Raw genomic sequence first — 17471 nt, forward strand, 5'->3', positions numbered from 1 at the left:
TCATATAGAAGGCAGATATTTATTTTACCAGCTAATCTATTGCAATGGAAGGTCAGTAAAGTACTGCAGACCAATAGGTTCAAGGCCTTACGTTGTCAGAAAGGTAGTGACAATGCTGAATTTTGTGATTGGATCTCATGAGGATCCGTGCCGCGTGGGACTGTTGCCATGGAGCGAAGAGGAAACAGAAGGGACGTTAAATAAATACATAGTGTTAAAGGGGAACTCTTGGCCAGTGGAATGCAGGCTATATTAATATATACATATACAAAATAATAATAAAAAAAAAAATTAAACCAGCTCAGGGGGACGGGAGCAAGTTCCTGTCTAAATCTGCGTAAGAGGCAGGAACTTTTGGTAGTAACTCTTGGTGACGTCAATCATGAGTTCCTGTGTGCATTCTGGGAGCTCTCCAGAGAACAGTCCTAAAGAAAACAAAGCAGAAATCAGATCACATACAAGTGAACACCAAAAGTGTATACTTTATTAGGAAGGAATAAGAGAGATTGGGAATAAAAAAAATTAAAAATGAAAAAAAAACAAAAAAACCAACTGGAAGAATTTGAAGATGTCCATCACTGCGAGACATAGAGGAGTTTATACTGATATGGGCCGGGACATCCTGCTCCTTCCACAGGTAACAGCCGGGATCAGAGATGAAAACTTTCAGACCAGTTACTGCACAGTATGTAAATGACAAACTTCTTGGAAGATGTTGATCAATTGCTTTACTGCACAATCAACAATTGCTTTACTGCACTTAGGCCCAGGCTCTTAGATCTCATGACCATGGCCTTTAACTTCAGTTGGGAGAAAAAGCTCCAAAGGCACAGTGGGCAGAATACATTAATAAATTGGGCTGCATTCACACTGCCATCAGGGAAATTCCCTTTTGGAGAAGGAGAGGGGGCCCATCATGTGGACTGAGTAGGAGAAGCAGGGCCGTCATGGTGACTGAGTAGGAGAGAGGAGGTCTTCTTGGGGGCTAAGAAGGAGAGGGGGGCATCACGGAGAGAGAGACCGGGCCATCATGTGAAACCAAAAGTGTAAGGGGGGCCTAGATGGGGACTGAGAAGGAGAGTGAGGACATCATGTGGACTGTGTAGGAGAAGTAGGGCTGTCATAATGATTGAGTTGTAAAACGATGGCCTTCATGGGGGCTAAAAAGGTTGGGTATCACATAGACTAACAGAGGGCCACCATGTGGAATGAGAAGTGGAAGTGGGGCCATCATGTGGACTGAGAAGGAGAGGGGGCCACCATGTGGAATGATAAGTGGATACATCATGTGGACTGAGGAGAGGGGGCCACCATAGTGACTAAGGAAGCAGGGCAGAGATATCAATTCAACTTAGAAGGAGAGATAGAACCATGATGGGGACTGAAAAGAGAGGTGGCCATCATGATGACTGAGGAGGAGATGGGGGCCATTATGGTGACTGAGGATCAAAGGGGGGCGATCATGGTGACAGAGGAGGAGAGGGGGGCCATCATGATGACTGAGGAGTAGAGGGGACCATCATGTGGACTGAGACGGAGAGGGGACCATCATGTGGACTGAGACATAGAGGGGACCATCATGTGGACTGAGGAGAGGGTGGCTATCATGGGGACTGAGGAAGAGAGGGGGCCATCATGACGGAAGATCAGAGGGGGGCCATCATGATGACGGAGGATCAGAGGTGGGCCATCATGGTGACTAAGGAGGAGAGGGGGGCCATCATGTGGACTAAGGAGAAGAGGCAGAGTCATGATGGGGACTGAGGAGAGTGGGCCAATTATAAAATGTAAGACATGATATTGGTGTGTTTTCTTATGTTTTTACCCAGCATTCTGTGCTCTTTGCTCTTTGAGAGAACTACCCTCACGCTCATTCAATGGCAACTTTGGGTGGTTGTCTCCGAAAGGTTTCACTGTATACATATACACACACTGACTAGTACAGCTGGGACTATAAGGCTAGTGCTCCGCGGAGACCATGCAAAATCTTGGGGTTGCTGCATCATTTCTCCCGATAGGGAAACATTGTGATCGCAGTCATCCACAATTTTACTGCTTGAGCGACCAAAAGTCATAGTGGAGTCCTGGCCTTAATCTCATTCTAGGTCTCCAATAATTTCCCTAGCAATCTGTACTCACCAGGGCACCCAGAAAACACAGTAAATGGGGGGACCACCGTTTCAGGGGGCAAAACTGTATTGTCCAATATTTTGCAGCAGTCTTTCAAGACACATCGCCGGCCCTGCACACAACACAAGAAATGATAACAATGATAAACCACAGGCGTTAGTTAAATACAGCATTTCATGTGAAGTAAAGCCAAGTGGACGCCTTACGGCGATGGCTTCCGCAGGAAGTTAAATCCCTGTGGTTCTCCAGCTGTTGAAAATCTACAACTCTTTGCAGCTGTCAGGGCATGCTGGGAGTTGTAGTTTTGCAATAGCTAGAGGGTCACAGGTTGGAGACCACTGCTTTAAGGCGATAAAACTGAGAATGCCGTCACGTTATCTACTATAACATCTGGTAGTCACTCCTTGCCGGTTACGGTGATGTAAACACTTCGGTATTTAACCGTGGACCAGTACATGTGATACTTACGATGACGCAGTTCTTCCCTATGTGTACATAGGAGCCAATTTGTGCCGCGTTCACCACGCAGTCCTCCTCTATAAAGACATGGTCTCCAATGTGTAACGGAAAAAACGCCACCCTGTGGAAGCAAAAGACGTTGAGCGGTCGTCCTGCCATATTGGATTTTGCCAATGCTTCACATGGACCATAAGCCAAAGCTCTACCTCCACCTGTGCCAAAGTCATGTGTTACTATTGGGGGTTTGTGTACATTCCTGGCCCTCAATCTAATTATGTGGCACAGCTTTTCCTCCAGATAATAGGTCCTCTTATATTGAAGACCCAATTTTCTTCCAATGTGACTGTGATAATTAAGGCATTTAACAAGGTGGCCGGTTCTTTCAATGGCAGCGACCTCACACTGCAGTCACTTCAATAAACGGAACAAACTGAAACGGCAGATGCTGTATCGGCAATTAAGGACAATTTGAGAGCACTCAGAACATCACCACGTAATGGGAGTCCAGGGACAGTACATATAATGGGCAGTGGGCAGTGATGGGCAGTTAAATGATTAGATCGCCTCTATATGAGCAAAATAGTCACTAGTAGAGATGAGTGAACCGATTCGGCACAAATAAAATTGGTCAAAATTTCCTAAATGTTTCGGATTTGTCGACGTGTCCCTCGTGGCCTCTGGAGGGCGTCGTTTTGTTCCATGTGACCACTGCAGCCGGTCACGAGACAAAAGCACTTCATCTTACCGGCCGGCCCCCTGAGATGACGTGGTTTTGGCCCGGCAGCCGTCGATCACAAGCTGTAGCGATCACAAAGGACAAAACACGTCATTTCAGGAGGCCGGCAGACCCCCCGCGTCGCTACGGAAGACCAGGGAAGGGGAGTAGGGTATTTTTTTATTTTAGGGGTGGAATTGCAAATGTCCTAATTGCCCTGTCTCCAACTTAGAGAAGACATCAGAGAGTCAGACAAGACAATTGCGATTTGCAGAGAATTTATTCGGACCGAATTCAATTTCGGGGCGGATTCGATAGAACTGCCCCCAAAACGAATTTCGGGAAATTTGCTTATCTTTAGCCACGAGATTATACAAACACTTAAGGGTATGTTCACACGGAGTGTTTTCAGGCGTATTTCGAGGAATTTACGCCTCGAAAATGCCTGAAAAAACGGAAGCAGAACGCATCGAAACATCTGCCCATTGATTTCAATGGGAAATACGGCGTTCTGTTCCGACGGGGCATTTTTTTAAGCCTTGTTTTCCAAAAACGGCACGTAAAAATGATGCCCGTGAAAAAAAAGTGCACGTCACTTCTTGGGAAGTTTTTGGAGCCGTTTTTCATTGACTCTATAGAAAAACAGCTCCAAAAACGGCCGGAAAAAACGTCTGAAAATCAGGAGCGGTTTTCCCTTGAAAACGGCTCCGTATTTTCAGACGTTTTTGATTTCGTGTGTGCACATACCCTTAAACAACTCCAGTCAGATAGGACACATTTATCGTACCTGTTCAGACTTTCGTACATAGGGGGCAGTATTGTAGTAATTATACTTATATTTACATTACATTAAATTTCAAGCTAATACATTTTACCTGCACTGAGACATTGCAGCAAACAGGGATCCTGTGCTTCAAATATGTTTAGCTCACAGAATCATGATGCATTACCCACCGTAGTATAGAACTTCAAATCTGCCAGGATATATGTTTTCCTGCTAGGAGTTTGGTCATGTAACCTTAGTGTTTGCGAAATTTGCAACCATCGCAAATATTCAGAGGAATAAAAAAAATAAGTCACATGACGGCTGAATGTTACACGGATGTGGGTCATGTGATTTGAACCTTTGATGAAGGGGGAGGGGTTTTTTAGAGAATATATACAAATAAAAATACCATTTATTACAACCGTGCCTCACCCTTTGCTGAACTTCTTGAACGGCGGTCGGATCACGCTTCGGCTTTTGATGACACAGTGTCGTCCTACTCGAACGTTCGCCAGGTCTCCTCTGATAATACAGTCGTTCATGACTATTGTCTGCAAAGGGGAAATAAAGAAAGGCAAGTGGAAATAGTCAAATCAGTCTAAACTATGTAATTTACTGAGTTCAAAACACAACTTTATTTAAGTTTCTGACTTTAGAGCTAAAATTTCCCAGCATCCTTTGTTGGCTCCATGTAAAGGGACTGTACAGTAAACTGATAAAAAAACAAAACTGCCCCCCCCCCTTCATTATAAGAGCTCATCTAAGCTGTTAAGGGTATGTCTGTCAACAAACATGCTGACTGTTTCCAAAGACAACGAGCAGCATTATGTACAATTATGCAATTGCAAGTGAAGCTCTGGAGTATAATACAGGATGTAACTCAGGATCAGTAATGTAATGTATGTACACAGTGACTTCACCAGCAGAATAGTGAGTGCAGCTCTGGAGTATAATACAGGATGTAACTCAGGATCAGTACAGGATAAGTAATGTAATGTATGTACACAGTGACTTCACCAGCAGAATAGTGAGTGCAGCTCTGGAGTATAATACAGGATGTAACTCAGGATCAGTACAGGATAAGTAATGTAACGTATGTACACAGTGACTCCACCAGCAGAATAGTGAGTGCAGCTCTAAAATATAATACAGGATGTAACTCAGGATCAGTACAGGATAAGTAATGTAACGTATGTACACAGTGACCACCAGAGAGTAGTGAGCAAAGCTCTGGAGTATAATACAGGATGTAACTCAGGATCAGTACAGGATAAGTAATGTAATGTATGTACACAGTGACTCCACCAGCAGAATAGTGAGTGCAGCTCTGGTAATACAGGATGTAACTCAGGATCAGTACAGGATAAGTAATGTATGTACACAGTGACTCCACCAGCAGAATACTGAGTGCAGCTCTGGAGTATAATACAGGATGTAACTCAGGATCAGTACAGGATAAGTAATGTAATGTATGTACACAGTGACTCCACCAGCAGAATAGTCAGTGCAGCTCTGGAGTGGGTGGAGTAGGACGTGTGGAGAGAGCCGCTGAGACTTCCGTGCAGGCCTTGGATCCAGGGACTTTCCTTATCCTATCTGCCCAGGCCTCATACCATCTGCCTGGGCTTGGAAAGTACCCTGAGGGGGGTTCCATCCTAGGATGGAGCCTCAGACCTCTACCTCCCGGAGCATGCCAGCGGGGGGTAGAGGGTCATCCCAGCTGGCTGGGAATATGCAAACAGTCGCGGGGGTGAGGAGATCATCTCGGGGCAAGGCTGTCCTGGCTCCCCCTGAGGCTGGAACCCTGGATAAGGGTATGGAGACGCGGTCCGGCAGGGTGATCGAGGTGTTGTCGTCTGGAGAAGGACCAGCACCGTCCGGACATTTGGATGACGGTCGTGTGGAGGAATGGGGACAGCTGAGGACCGGAGAGACGGTGGAGAACTTTAGCTCCCGTCTGGCTATGCGGTTGGAGGAGTATCGGGACCTCAGGAAGTCGCTGCAACGGCTCCGTGCGGACTTGGCGGTCGCCAGAGGAAGGGCTGCAAAATGCACAGGAGGTAAGAGGTCCCGATACCGTTTAAATGTGAAATCCTTGTTGGAGGAAATAAAAGAAGTGGAAGAGAGACGTGAGGAGATTTTGGCAGGCGGAGGGGTGTTTGGAGAAAAGTTAAAAAACGAAGAGAGGTTTGCCGAGATGGCAGAACCTATAAAAATAGAATGTGTGGAGGAAGACAGCAGAGCCCCAGACACAGCAAAGGAAATTGTGGGGGAGAAAATGGAGCATGAGAATGTAAAGTCCAGAGAAGGCACAGATTCTGAGGCACCCAGGAGCAGTGAGGAGGAGGAGGGTGAACTCACAGCTGGGAGAAATCAAGAGTGTTTTGAAACTGACAGTGAGCGGCCTCCAGGATTACTCACTCAGATCCGTAATATGGAGTCGCCGGTATCCTTCCAGGGATTTTGTTTCGGTGCGGAGTTACCCGCAGAGGAGGAAAAGGAAAAGAAAAAAAAATTTAAGAAGAAAAAAAAGGAAAAGGAAAAAAAATCTGCTAAAGGTTCATTTAAAATGGTGTATACCGCAAGATCCTTCCTGTGCTCTGAGCCTGATGCAAGTCAGGATCAGGGCACAGGTCCCGCAAGACCCCCAGCTCAAGCCTCTGCAGTGGGGCTGGAGCGGGAATGCGGGGAGAGTGTTACGGGTCCGGCATTAGAACACGTGGTGGTCAAAATGGCGCCGGACGCCAACCCCTGCAAAGGGGGCGGTACTGGTGGCCTGGTGACGCCAGGGGTTGTGTCCCCGTGTCCGGTGAATGGCGAGCCCGGGAAACTGGTCTTTGATGCGAGTCAGGGGTCGGGAGAACGGGTAAACCAGAAACCGGATGTGGTGTCTGAAAGCCGGAAGTCTGTCGGTGTCGCAGTAAAGCCGTCAGACGTTCCGGACAAGGGCGGTCACAGAGGGGGCTCCGGCTCTATTGGCCACTCCTCTGTGGGAGGGGGGAGTGGTCCGGCGCCGGAGGCGGCTCCAGTGACGTCAGTGGCTCCTTCGTCCGCATCGCTGAAAAGTGGTGTAGGCGACAAGGGGGCTGCTGGCGTCGGGGGCGACGGTGGCCCCTTTCCCAAAAATGTTCAGCACTTAGAACAGATGGAGGTTAATGAGGCGGAGGGCACAGTGGGGACACCGCTTATAACATCTGGTGGCGTCCCTGCAAAGGTGCCTGATGATGCGGAGACTGAAGCAGTGTCTACCCACACAAAAAGTACAGAAAAAATACATAACATAGAACCAGGCCTGGCCAGAAGGATGACTGCAGGGGGACCTGGTGGGTTAAATGAAAAAGTTGCGGCTGTGGATGTGGAAACTGCTGGGGGTATGCAGGTGTCTGTAAATAACGTTGCTGGAGTGTCTGCTGGTAATGGGGTGTTGAGTGCTGTGTCTGTGGGTGGTGGGGATGGGGTATCAACCAGGGGCAATGGGCCTGGCGCTCCTCTTGCTGTGACATCCGGCAGGTCTTATGCTGGTGTGGCAGCGGGGGGACAGCGGGCCCACCCACCTTCATCCTCAAGGTCCGGGGACGGTAACTTGCAACAACGTCTCTTGGACGCTTTAAGAGAGGGAAAGCAAACCCTAACCATAGGGGGAGTGCAGAAGGACCTGTCTTTCTGGATAGACCGATATGGTCTAAATGCCTTCCGAGAGCAACGAGGAGATCAGTGGTCGCTCCCAACAGCCGGGCAGGCTGTAGCCAGGAGGAATGTGGTCCGTCTCCGGTGGCGTGGCAATGATGCATGCCCTCCCAGAAAGAGGGTGGTGGAGCTGCTGCTGGGGATGGGCTTCAAGGCGAGTGACATCTTTGCCTTGATACATCCTCATGGCTCGGTCGAGTTCGACATCAGCTTTGTTCACCTAGGGGGCCTTGAGGTCTTCTGGGGGAACTACGAGCTGGTGAAGGACGAGCCTGGCTGGCGAGACTTTGCTGCACAAGCAATTTCTCGCCAAAGTGGTCCGAAGAGAGTGACCGTTCTTACCCGTAACGAGTCACTCTCTTGTATAGATATCATGACCTGGTTGGGAAGGTACGGAGAGGTAGTAGAGATGCCACGGAAGAACATGGATGAGTTTGGCATCTGGTCAGGGGCCTGGACGTTCATGGTTAAATTAAAGCGTCTGGGACAGACGGTGTCCCACATACCATCGTCTGCTTTCCTGGGAAGAGATCGGATCCTTGTCTTCTACCAGGGGCAGCCGAAGTTGTGTCACCGGTGTGGCGACCCCTCACATTTGAGTGCAGGCTGCAAGGTGCAGAAGTGTGCTCATTGTGGGGGGATTGGTCATCTAGCCGCATCGTGTGACCGTATTCGCTGCAACCTGTGTGGTGACTTAGGTCACCCGTTCAGTCGGTGTCCTCGCTCTGTTGTCAATGCTTGTTCCAAACCTGCAGAGGATGAGAGGAGGGAGGCCTCCGTGGGTGAGGGTGCGGGCAGGGATGATGGGGCACAGGGGCAAGGGAAGAATGCAAAGAAGGGTCCCCCTTCTCGCCAGAGAAGGGCGGAGAAGCGAAGGAAGGAGAGGATTCAGAGGGCGCTCCAGGAAACTGGGACGACCTCTGATTCGGATCTGGATGCCCCCCCTGAAGCTGATGCCCCTGGGGAGGTCGAATTGAACGAGGAGATGAGGAGGATCCAAAGGGAGCAGAGGGCTGAGGACTCTCAGTCCTCCCACTATGAAAGTGTGGGAGAGGAAGAGAGGACTCAGCCTACAGCAAAAGGGACACCGGGCAAAACCCAAGGGCCAAATACATCTGGCCCCGCCCTGGCCCAGGAAGGTAAATCCTGTACCCCCCTGGTGCGCTCTACTGATCGATACCATGCTCTCGTGGACATTCCAGCCTCTCATACTAAGAGGGAGGGCATGGTAGGGCACCCTAGAGTCGTTGAGCCTCCCCTGCTGCAGGGGCCGTTGCCCCCAGAGGGGGAGGTTGACCCGGTACTTGGGGATGAAGATGGGAATAGGGTGGTGAGTATGGACTCCTCAGTTTGCAAGAAGCGAGGCAAAGAAGGGGGGTCCTCATCAGATAGAGGGGGGGGTGGGAAGAAGAAAGCCGTCTAACTCAAACATCCATGATGGCGGCACCCACTCCGTTGACGCTGGCATCAATTAACGTTGCCAGCATTAAGTCAGATAGGGCGAGATTTGCAGCCTTTGATTTTCTTGGCCGAGTTGAAGCCGACATTTTGTTTTTGCAGGAGACCAGGCTGTCACTTTTGGCAGACGTCGTTAAATCTAGGAGGGAGTGGCGACGCGGGCCCTCCTACTGGTCTCTTGCGGCTGAGCCCTATAGCGGAGTGGCGGTCCTTTTCACCGCACCGGTAACATGCCGACGGATGATTGAGTTAGAAATGGGGAGGTGCTTGATCTTAGATGTCCTCATGAGGGGACAGGAATTAAGATTAATCAATATATACGGACCCCAGAGCAAATGGGACCGTAAAAGTCTCTTCATGAGGATTAAGTCTTTCCTTTTTTCAGGTCGACAAGTTATCTTTGGAGGGGACTTCAATACTGTCGTGAGGCCCCGAGATAGAGGAGGTTCCGGAGATAAAAAATTGACCTATGATAGTGTAGCATTAAAAAATATAGTTAGCGATGCTCCCCTGGTGGATATCCACATCAGGCATACCCCAGGCCACTCGGGTTTCACCTATCGTAGAGGTAGTTGTAGGTCTAGGATAGACAGGTTTTTTTTGAAGGAGGAAGCCATCTCTTCACCAGTGTCCGTTGTTGAGGTGGAGTTCTCCGATCACTGTATGATTATTTTCTCTTTGAACATTGCAGAGTCCCTCCAGATGGGAAGAGGTATATGGAGGCTGAATTCTACTCTCTTGGAAGAAGCGGAGATAAGACAGGCCTTTGAGGATTTTCTTCAGAGCCAGGTACCTTTGTTGGATCTCAGTGGTACTAAGTCTGAGTGGTGGGAGTTGTTTAAAGTCCGGGTGGCAGGATTTTTCCGCAGGCTCTCGAGCCTCAGGTCCATGAGTAGGTACCGCCTATATCAGGAACTGAGGAGGAAACTCGAACATCTGGTCTCAACCGGGTGTAGTGGGGAGGAGATCTCCGTGGTGAAAGCTTTGCTCAGGAGGTGTCAGTATGATAGGCACACATCTTTAGTTCTTGAGAGGGATTTCGGGAGGTACCGCTCGCCCGATCCCTACAGGAACTGTAAGATGTCAGTGAGTCGTAAGGTTGTGACAGGACTGATTGATAGTACAGGATCTCTGAAGAGATCCAAATCAGGGATCTTGGAGGTCGTCAGATCCTTCTACTCGCACCTCTTGGGGAAACAAGATCCAAACCGAGACGAGATGTCGGCTTTCCTGGCTGAAACCATCCCTGAGCCAGGGGTAGACCCCTCTCTCTGTGTTTTGATAGACTCGATCAAGGAAGAGGAAGTGGGATTGGCGATTGATGGGCTTGCCCTCAAAAAATCGCCAGGGCCGGATGGCTTAACATCCGAGTTTTATAAGACTTTTAAAGGAACCCTAGTTCCCCTCTTGACTGAGGTGTTTAATGAGTGCCTTTCCTCGGGTACTTTGCCAATGTCAATGAGGAGGTCGGCCTTGATCGTTTTATCGAAGGGTAAAGACTCGACCCGTATTGAGAATTGGCGTCCCATAGCGCTGCTCAATACGGACAGAAAGGTTCTCGCAAAGGTGCTGTTTAATCGGCTGGTGAAGTTTGCATCCCGGCTCCTTTCGCCGGTCCAGCATTGCTCTGTTCCAGGCCGCAGCACATTTAGTGCTGTCCTCAGTGTCAGAGAGGCAGTGGAGCAGGGAAATTCTGGTCGGTGGGAGGGGTACATCCTGTCCTTGGACCAGGCCAAGGCTTTTGACCGGGTGGACCACGAGTACCTCTGGTCGGTCCTTCTGAGGTACGGCCTACCGGGGGGGTTTGTCAATTGGCTACAGACCTTATACACTGGGGCTGAGACTTTTGCGCTGGTGAACGGTTGGGTTGGAACCCCCTTTGAGGTTGGGTCTGGTGTCCGCCAGGGTTGTCCCTTGAGCCCTTTGCTATATGCGTTCGCAATTGATCCTTTTCTTAAAAGGATCGATCGTGGGCCATTGGCGGGAGTCGGGGCCGGCCTGGAGGGGCCGGAGGCCACTCAGAGGGTGGTTGCGTACGCAGACGACGTCTCCATTTTTGTCTCCTCGAGAGGGGAGGCAGAGTGGGTGATGTCGGAAGTGGAGCGTTACTCATTGGCATCTGGGTCCAAGATCAACCGGGATAAGTGCAAAAGTCTCTGGCTGGGAGGAGGAGATCCTGGTTTTGATCTCCCGGACACCCTTCCAGAGCCTCACGGGTCTGCTAAGATCTTAGGAGTCGAATTTGGCCCGGGTGATTACCCCAAGAAGAACTGGGAGGATAGGCTGAATCTAGTTGCCCAGAAGGTCGACCAATGGAAGGGTTGGTCCTTAACCCTGAGGGAAAGGGTTCACTTGGCCAAGGCCTACCTGGTGCCCATGTTGCTTTACCTGGGCAGTGTGTGCATCTTGCCAGAACCTCTCTGGACTCGGGTCTATAGCCTGTTCTTCCAGCTGTTATGGGGGAACAGGCTCAACCTAATCAAGAGGGAGGTTACTTACCTACCAAGGACACTAGGCGGGTTAGGTATGGTTAACCCGGTGGTGTTCCTAGTGAACACCTTTGTTAAGATCAACCTGGCAAACCTCTGGCAAGAGAGGGCTCCTTGGTGGATATCCTCCTGCAGGGGGTGGTTTCAGCCTTTCTTCCAGGAATGGGAGAGAGGAGGGCAAGTGAAAGACCTGCGTACACTTCACGGACATCTCCCGGCTTATGCCACCCTGGCGCTGAAGATTGTTCGCCGGTGGGGTCTGGAGGTGTGGGAGATCAGGACCATGTCGAGAAAATTTCTTGACAAGAGGGTCCTGATGACCCACTTCCAGAAGCCCCTGGCGCTCAAAGACTGCCCAAGTAGTGACCTCGGGGTGGGATTAAAACTTTTAAATTCAGCGAGGATTCCCCAGAAGTTTTGGGATCTGGCTTGGCGTTGCTTCCATGGGAGACTGTATGTGAGGGGCAATCTAAAGTGCAGAAGCTCTGATGATCGGGATTGCCCCCGGGAGGAGTGTGGCGGAGTGCTGGAAAGCATGGAGCATTTCCTGCTTCATTGCCCTTTCAATACAGAGGTATACAAAAGGGTGGGAGCCTCCATTGGTTGGCCAGGCCTAACCAGCCTCTCCTATGCTGGGTGGGCCTATGGAGTGTTCGGAGACCTCGGTGGTAGGGACCATTGCACCTTGTTTCTAGTCAGTATAGTGGTCAGGCACTTTATGTGGAATGCACGATGTCTAGTTTCTACCCAGAAGAAAATCCTCCTAGTGGATGAGGTTGTTAGCAATATCATGGGTGACCTGGTGAAGGTGCATTCTTTGGAGGTTGGCAGATTGGGAGCATCCAAAGCCTCTCGTCTTTGGAGGGGCTTTTCCTTTTGGGTGCCTTAATGTGTCTGCCTTCATGAGGGAGGGGGGGGGGGTCGTCACCGGTGCTCAACTGGAGGTGGGGGTCTGCGTTCCGCTGAGGCACCAAAAAAAAAATATAGCGATAGGGCTCGGAATAAGGGAAAGGTGAGGGTCAGCATAGGGTCAGCTTTCAATAAGGTCAAGAAAGGGCTAGTAATAGGGTAAGGAGATAGGGCAAGCGATAGGGAGGGTGCAGCGGTGGACGTGGTACCTTGGCCTCTGGGGGGTGCTGGGGGGGGGGGCTTTCCCTTCTCCCTCTCTGGTGATGGGCTAGGTAAGCACTGGAAGATTTTTGTTTTGTTTAGGATTGAAATGGCAGGAAAAAGGTTTACAAGCGACCGAACTTGGTGCTTTCGGGTACGGTGTATTTTGTATATGGTTTGGTATTTGGACAAGTTGGTGACGTGTATTGTATTATATTGTAGAAATGTTGTTAGAATAGGGATAGACTTAAGGGGGTTAATAGATAGGTTGGGAGGTGGTCGGGGGGGGGGGGGGGGTGTGTGTGCCTGACCCAGCCCCGGACTATGCGGACATGGGAGGACATGGGGCGGGGGGCTGGGCTGGGGTGTTGGGTGTGGTGGTTGGGGCCAGCATCTGGACTATGCGGACATGAGGCGAGATGCTGGCTGGAGTGGTGGAGTTTAGGTAAGAAGGGTAAGGTTAGGGAAAGTCAGGATGTGTATAGTGTGATTTAAAAAAAAAAAAAATAAATAAAAAACAATTACAAAAAAATAAAAAAAAAATAAAAAAAATTTGGGATTAGTATTATTGTATTTTGGATTGTTTTTGTTATTATTATTATTTTATTTGTTATTATTATTATTATTATCATCATTATTATGTTGTTTCTTTAGGCCCTTGGTTGACGCGGGTCGGGGGATTTTCTGTTAGTACTTTTGATTACGTTTATATGATGTTTGTATATATTCTAGTTATTGTTTCGTTTCGGATGAAGTGTAGATGTAAGTATATAAGAGTGGGGTGTATGTGGCCGGGTCTGGTATAGTTTTCTCTTCTCATATACAGAGATGTATATAAGAAAATTTGTTTATAAGAATTGGGTTGTGACTTTTTGGTTATATGGAATTAGTTATGTATTTGTTTTTCAGTTTATGTTTTGTACTTTTCTATAAAATAAAGAGATACAGGATGTAACTCAGGATCAGTACAGGATAAGTAATGTAATGTATGTACACAGTGACTCCACCATCAGAATAGTGAGTGCAGCTCTGGAATATAATACAGGATGTAACTCAGGATCAGTACAGGATAAGTAATGTAATGTATGTACACAGTGACTCCACCAGCAGAATAGTGAGTGCAGCTCTGGAGTATAATACAGGATGTAACTCAGGATCGGTACAGGATAAGTCATGTAATGTATGTTCACAGTGACTCCACCAGCAGAATAGTCAGTGCAGCTCTGGAGTGGGTGGAGTAGGACGTGTGGAGAGAGCTGCTGAGACTTCCGTGCAGGCCTTGGATCCAGGGACTTTCCTTATCCTTTCTGCCCAGGCCTCATACCATCTGCCTGGGCTTGGAAAGTACCCTGAGGGGGGTTCCATCCTAGGATGGAGCCTCAGACCTCTACCTCCCGGAGCATGCCAGCGGGGGGTAGAGGGTCATCCCAGCTGGCTGGGAATATGCAAACAGTCGCGGGGGTGAGGAGATCATCTCGGGGCAAGGCTGTCCTGGCTCCCCCTGAGGCTGGAACCCTGGATAAGGGTATGGAGACGCGGTCCGGCAGGGTGATCGAGGTGTTGTCATCTGGAGAAGGACCAGCGCCGTCCGGACATTTGGATGACGGTCGTGTGGAGGAATGGGGACAGCTGAGGACCGGAGAGACGGTGGAGAACTTCAGCTCCCGTCTGGCTATGCGGTTGGAGGAGTATCGGGACCTCAGGAAGTCGCTGCAACGGCTCCGTGCGGACTTGGCGGTCGCCAGAGGAAGAGCTGCAAAAGCCTCAGGAGGTAAGAGGTCCCGATACCTTTTAAATGTGAAATCCTTGTTGGAGGAAATAAAAGAAGTGGAAGAGAGACGTGAGGAGATTTTGGCAGGCGGAGGGGTGTTTGGTGAAAAATTAAAAAATGAAGAGAGGTTTGCCGAGATGGCAGAACCTATAAAAATAGAATGTGTGGAGGAAGACAGCAGAGCCCCAGACACAGCAAAGGAAATTGAGGGGGAGAAAATGGAGCATGAGAATGCAAAGTCCAGAGAAGGCTCAGATTCTGAGGCACCCAGGAGCAGTGAGGAGGAGGAGGGTGGACACACAGCTGGGAGAAATCAGGAGAGTTTTGATACTGACAGTGAGCGGCCTCCAGGATTACTTACACAGATCCGTAACGTGGAGTCGCCGGTATCCTTCCAGGGATTTTGTTTCGGTGCAGAGTTACCCGCAGAGGAGGAAAAGCAAAAGGAAAAAAAATTTAAGAAGAAAAAAAAGACAAAGGAAAAAAAATCTGCTGAAGGTTCATTTAAAATGGTGTATACAGCAAGATCCTTCCTGTGCTCTGAGCCTGATGCAAGTCAGGATCAGGGCGCAGGTCCCGCAAGACCCCCAGCTCAAGCCTCTGCAGTGGGGCTGGAGCGGGAATGCGGGGAGAGTGTTACGGGTCCGGCATTAGAACACGTGGTGGTCAAAATGGCGCCGGACGCCAACCCCTGCAAAGGGGGCGGTACTGGTGGCCTGGTGACGCCAGGGGGTGTGTCCCCGTGTCCGGTTAATGGCGAGCCCGGGAAACTGGTCTCTGATGCGAGTCAGCGGTCTGGAGAACGGGTAAACCAGAAACCGGATGTGGTGTCTGAAAGCCGGAAGTCTGTCGGTGTCAAGCCGTCAGACGTTCCGGACAAAGGCGGTCACAGAGGGGGCTCCGGCTCTGTTGGCCACTCCTCTGTGGGAGGGGGGAGTGGTCCGGCGCCGGAGGCGGCTCCAGTGACGTCAGTGGCTCCTTCGTCCGCATCACTGAAAAGTGGTGTAGGCGAGAAGGGGGCTGCTGGCGTCGGGGGCGGCGGTGGCCCCTTTCCCAAAAATGTTCCGCACATAGAAAAGATGGAGGTTAATGAGGCGGAGGGCACAGCGGGGACACCGCTTATAACATCTGGTGGCGTCCCTGCAAAGGTGCCTGATGATGCGGAGACTGAAGCAGTGTCTACCCACACAAAATGTACAGGAAAAATACATAACATAGGACCAGGCCTGGCCAGAAGGATGACTGCAGGGGGACCTGGTGGGTTAAATAAAAAAGTTGCGGCTGTGGATGTGGGAACTGCTGGGGGTATGCAGGTGTCTGTAAATAAAGTTGCTGGAGTGTCTGCTGGTAATGGGGTGTTGAGTGCTGTGTCTGTAGGTGGTGAGGTGGTGGGTGGTGGGGATGGGGTATCAACCAGGGGCAATGGGCCTGGCGCTCCTCTTGCTGTGACATCCGGCAGGTCTTATGCTGGTGTGGCAGCGGGGGGACAGCGGGCCCACCCATCTTCATCCTCAAGGTCCGGGGACGGTAACTTGCAACAACGTCTCTTGGACGCTTTAAGAGAGGGAAAGCAAACCCTAACCATAGGGGGAGTGCAGAAGGACCTGTCTTTCTGGATAGACAGATATGGTCTAAATGCCTTCCGAGAGCAACGAGGAGATCAGTGGTCGCTCCCAACAGCCGGGCAGGCTGTAGCCAGGAGGAATGTGGTCCGTCTCCGGTGGCGTGGCAATGATGCGTGCCCTCCCAGAAAGAGGGTGGTGGAGCTGCTGCTGGGGATGGGCTTCAAGGCGAGTGACATCTTTGCCTTGATACATCCTCATGGCTCGGTCGAGTTTGACATCAGCTTTGTTCACCTAGGGGGCCTTGAGGTCTTCTGGGGGAACTACGAGCTGATGAAGGACGAGCCTGGCTGGCGAGACTTTGCTGCACAAGCAATTTCTCGCCAAAGTGGTCCCAAGAGAGTGACCGTTCTTACCCGTAATGAGTCACTCTCTTGTATTGATATCATGACCTGGTTGGGAAGGTACGGAGAGGTAGTAGAGATGCCACGGAAGAACATGGATGAGTTTGGCATCTGGTCAGGGGCCTGGACGTTCATGGTTAAATTAAAGCGTCTGGGACAGACGGTGTCCCACATACCATCGTCTGCTTTCCTGGGAAGAGATCGGATCCTTGTCTTCTACCTGGGGCAGCCGAAGTTGTGTCACCGGTGTGGCGACCCCTCACATTTGAGTGCAGGCTGCAAGGTGCAGAAGTGTGCTCATTGTGGGGGGATTGGTCATCTAGCCGCATCGTGTGACCGTATTCGCTGCAACCTGTGTGGTGACTTAGGTCACCCGTTCAGTCGGTGTCCTCGCTCTGTTGTCAATGCTTGTTCCAAACCTGCGGAGGATGAAAGGAGGGAGGCATCCGTGGGTGAGGGTGCGGGCAGGGACTATGGGGCACAGGGGCAAGGGAAGAATGCAAAGAAGGGTCCCCCTTCTCGCCAGAGAAGGGCGGAGAAGCGAAGGAAGGAGAGGATTTGGAGGGCGCTCCAGGAAACTGGGACAACCTCTGATTCGGATCTGGATGCCCCCCCTGAATCTGATGCCCCTGGGGAGGCCGAATTGAATGGGGAGATGAGGAGGATCCAAAGGGAGCAGAGGGCTGAGGACTCTCAGTCCTCCCACTATGAAAGTGTGGGAGAGGAAGAGAGGACTCAGCCTACAGCAAAAGGGACACCGGGCAAAACCCAAGGGCCAAATACATCTGGCCCCGCCCTGGCCCAGGAAGGTAAATCCTGTACCCCCCTGGTGCGCTCTACTGATCGATACCATGCTCTCGTGGACATTCCAGCCTCTCATACTAAGAGGGAGGGCATGGTAGGGCACCCTAGAGTCGTTG

General features: G+C 50.4%; 1 protein-coding gene across 1 annotated transcript in view; it reads right to left on the bottom strand.

Moving 5' to 3' along the window:
- The window catches only part of DCTN5 (dynactin subunit 5), a 27860-nt gene continuing 10389 nt past the window's right edge, over positions 1-17471 (bottom strand). The window contains exons 3-6 of the mRNA XM_075830502.1: positions 4503-4621; positions 2599-2710; positions 2140-2242; positions 1-425 (exon numbers count right to left, since the gene is read on the bottom strand). Coding sequence (XP_075686617.1) covers positions 328-425; positions 2140-2242; positions 2599-2710; positions 4503-4621 — 432 coding nt within the window. The 3' untranslated portion in view covers positions 1-327. The remainder of the gene's footprint in view (positions 426-2139; positions 2243-2598; positions 2711-4502; positions 4622-17471) is intronic.

Source organism: Rhinoderma darwinii, chromosome 6 (assembly GCF_050947455.1).
Source record: "Rhinoderma darwinii isolate aRhiDar2 chromosome 6, aRhiDar2.hap1, whole genome shotgun sequence".
NCBI lineage: Eukaryota > Metazoa > Chordata > Amphibia > Anura > Rhinodermatidae > Rhinoderma > Rhinoderma darwinii.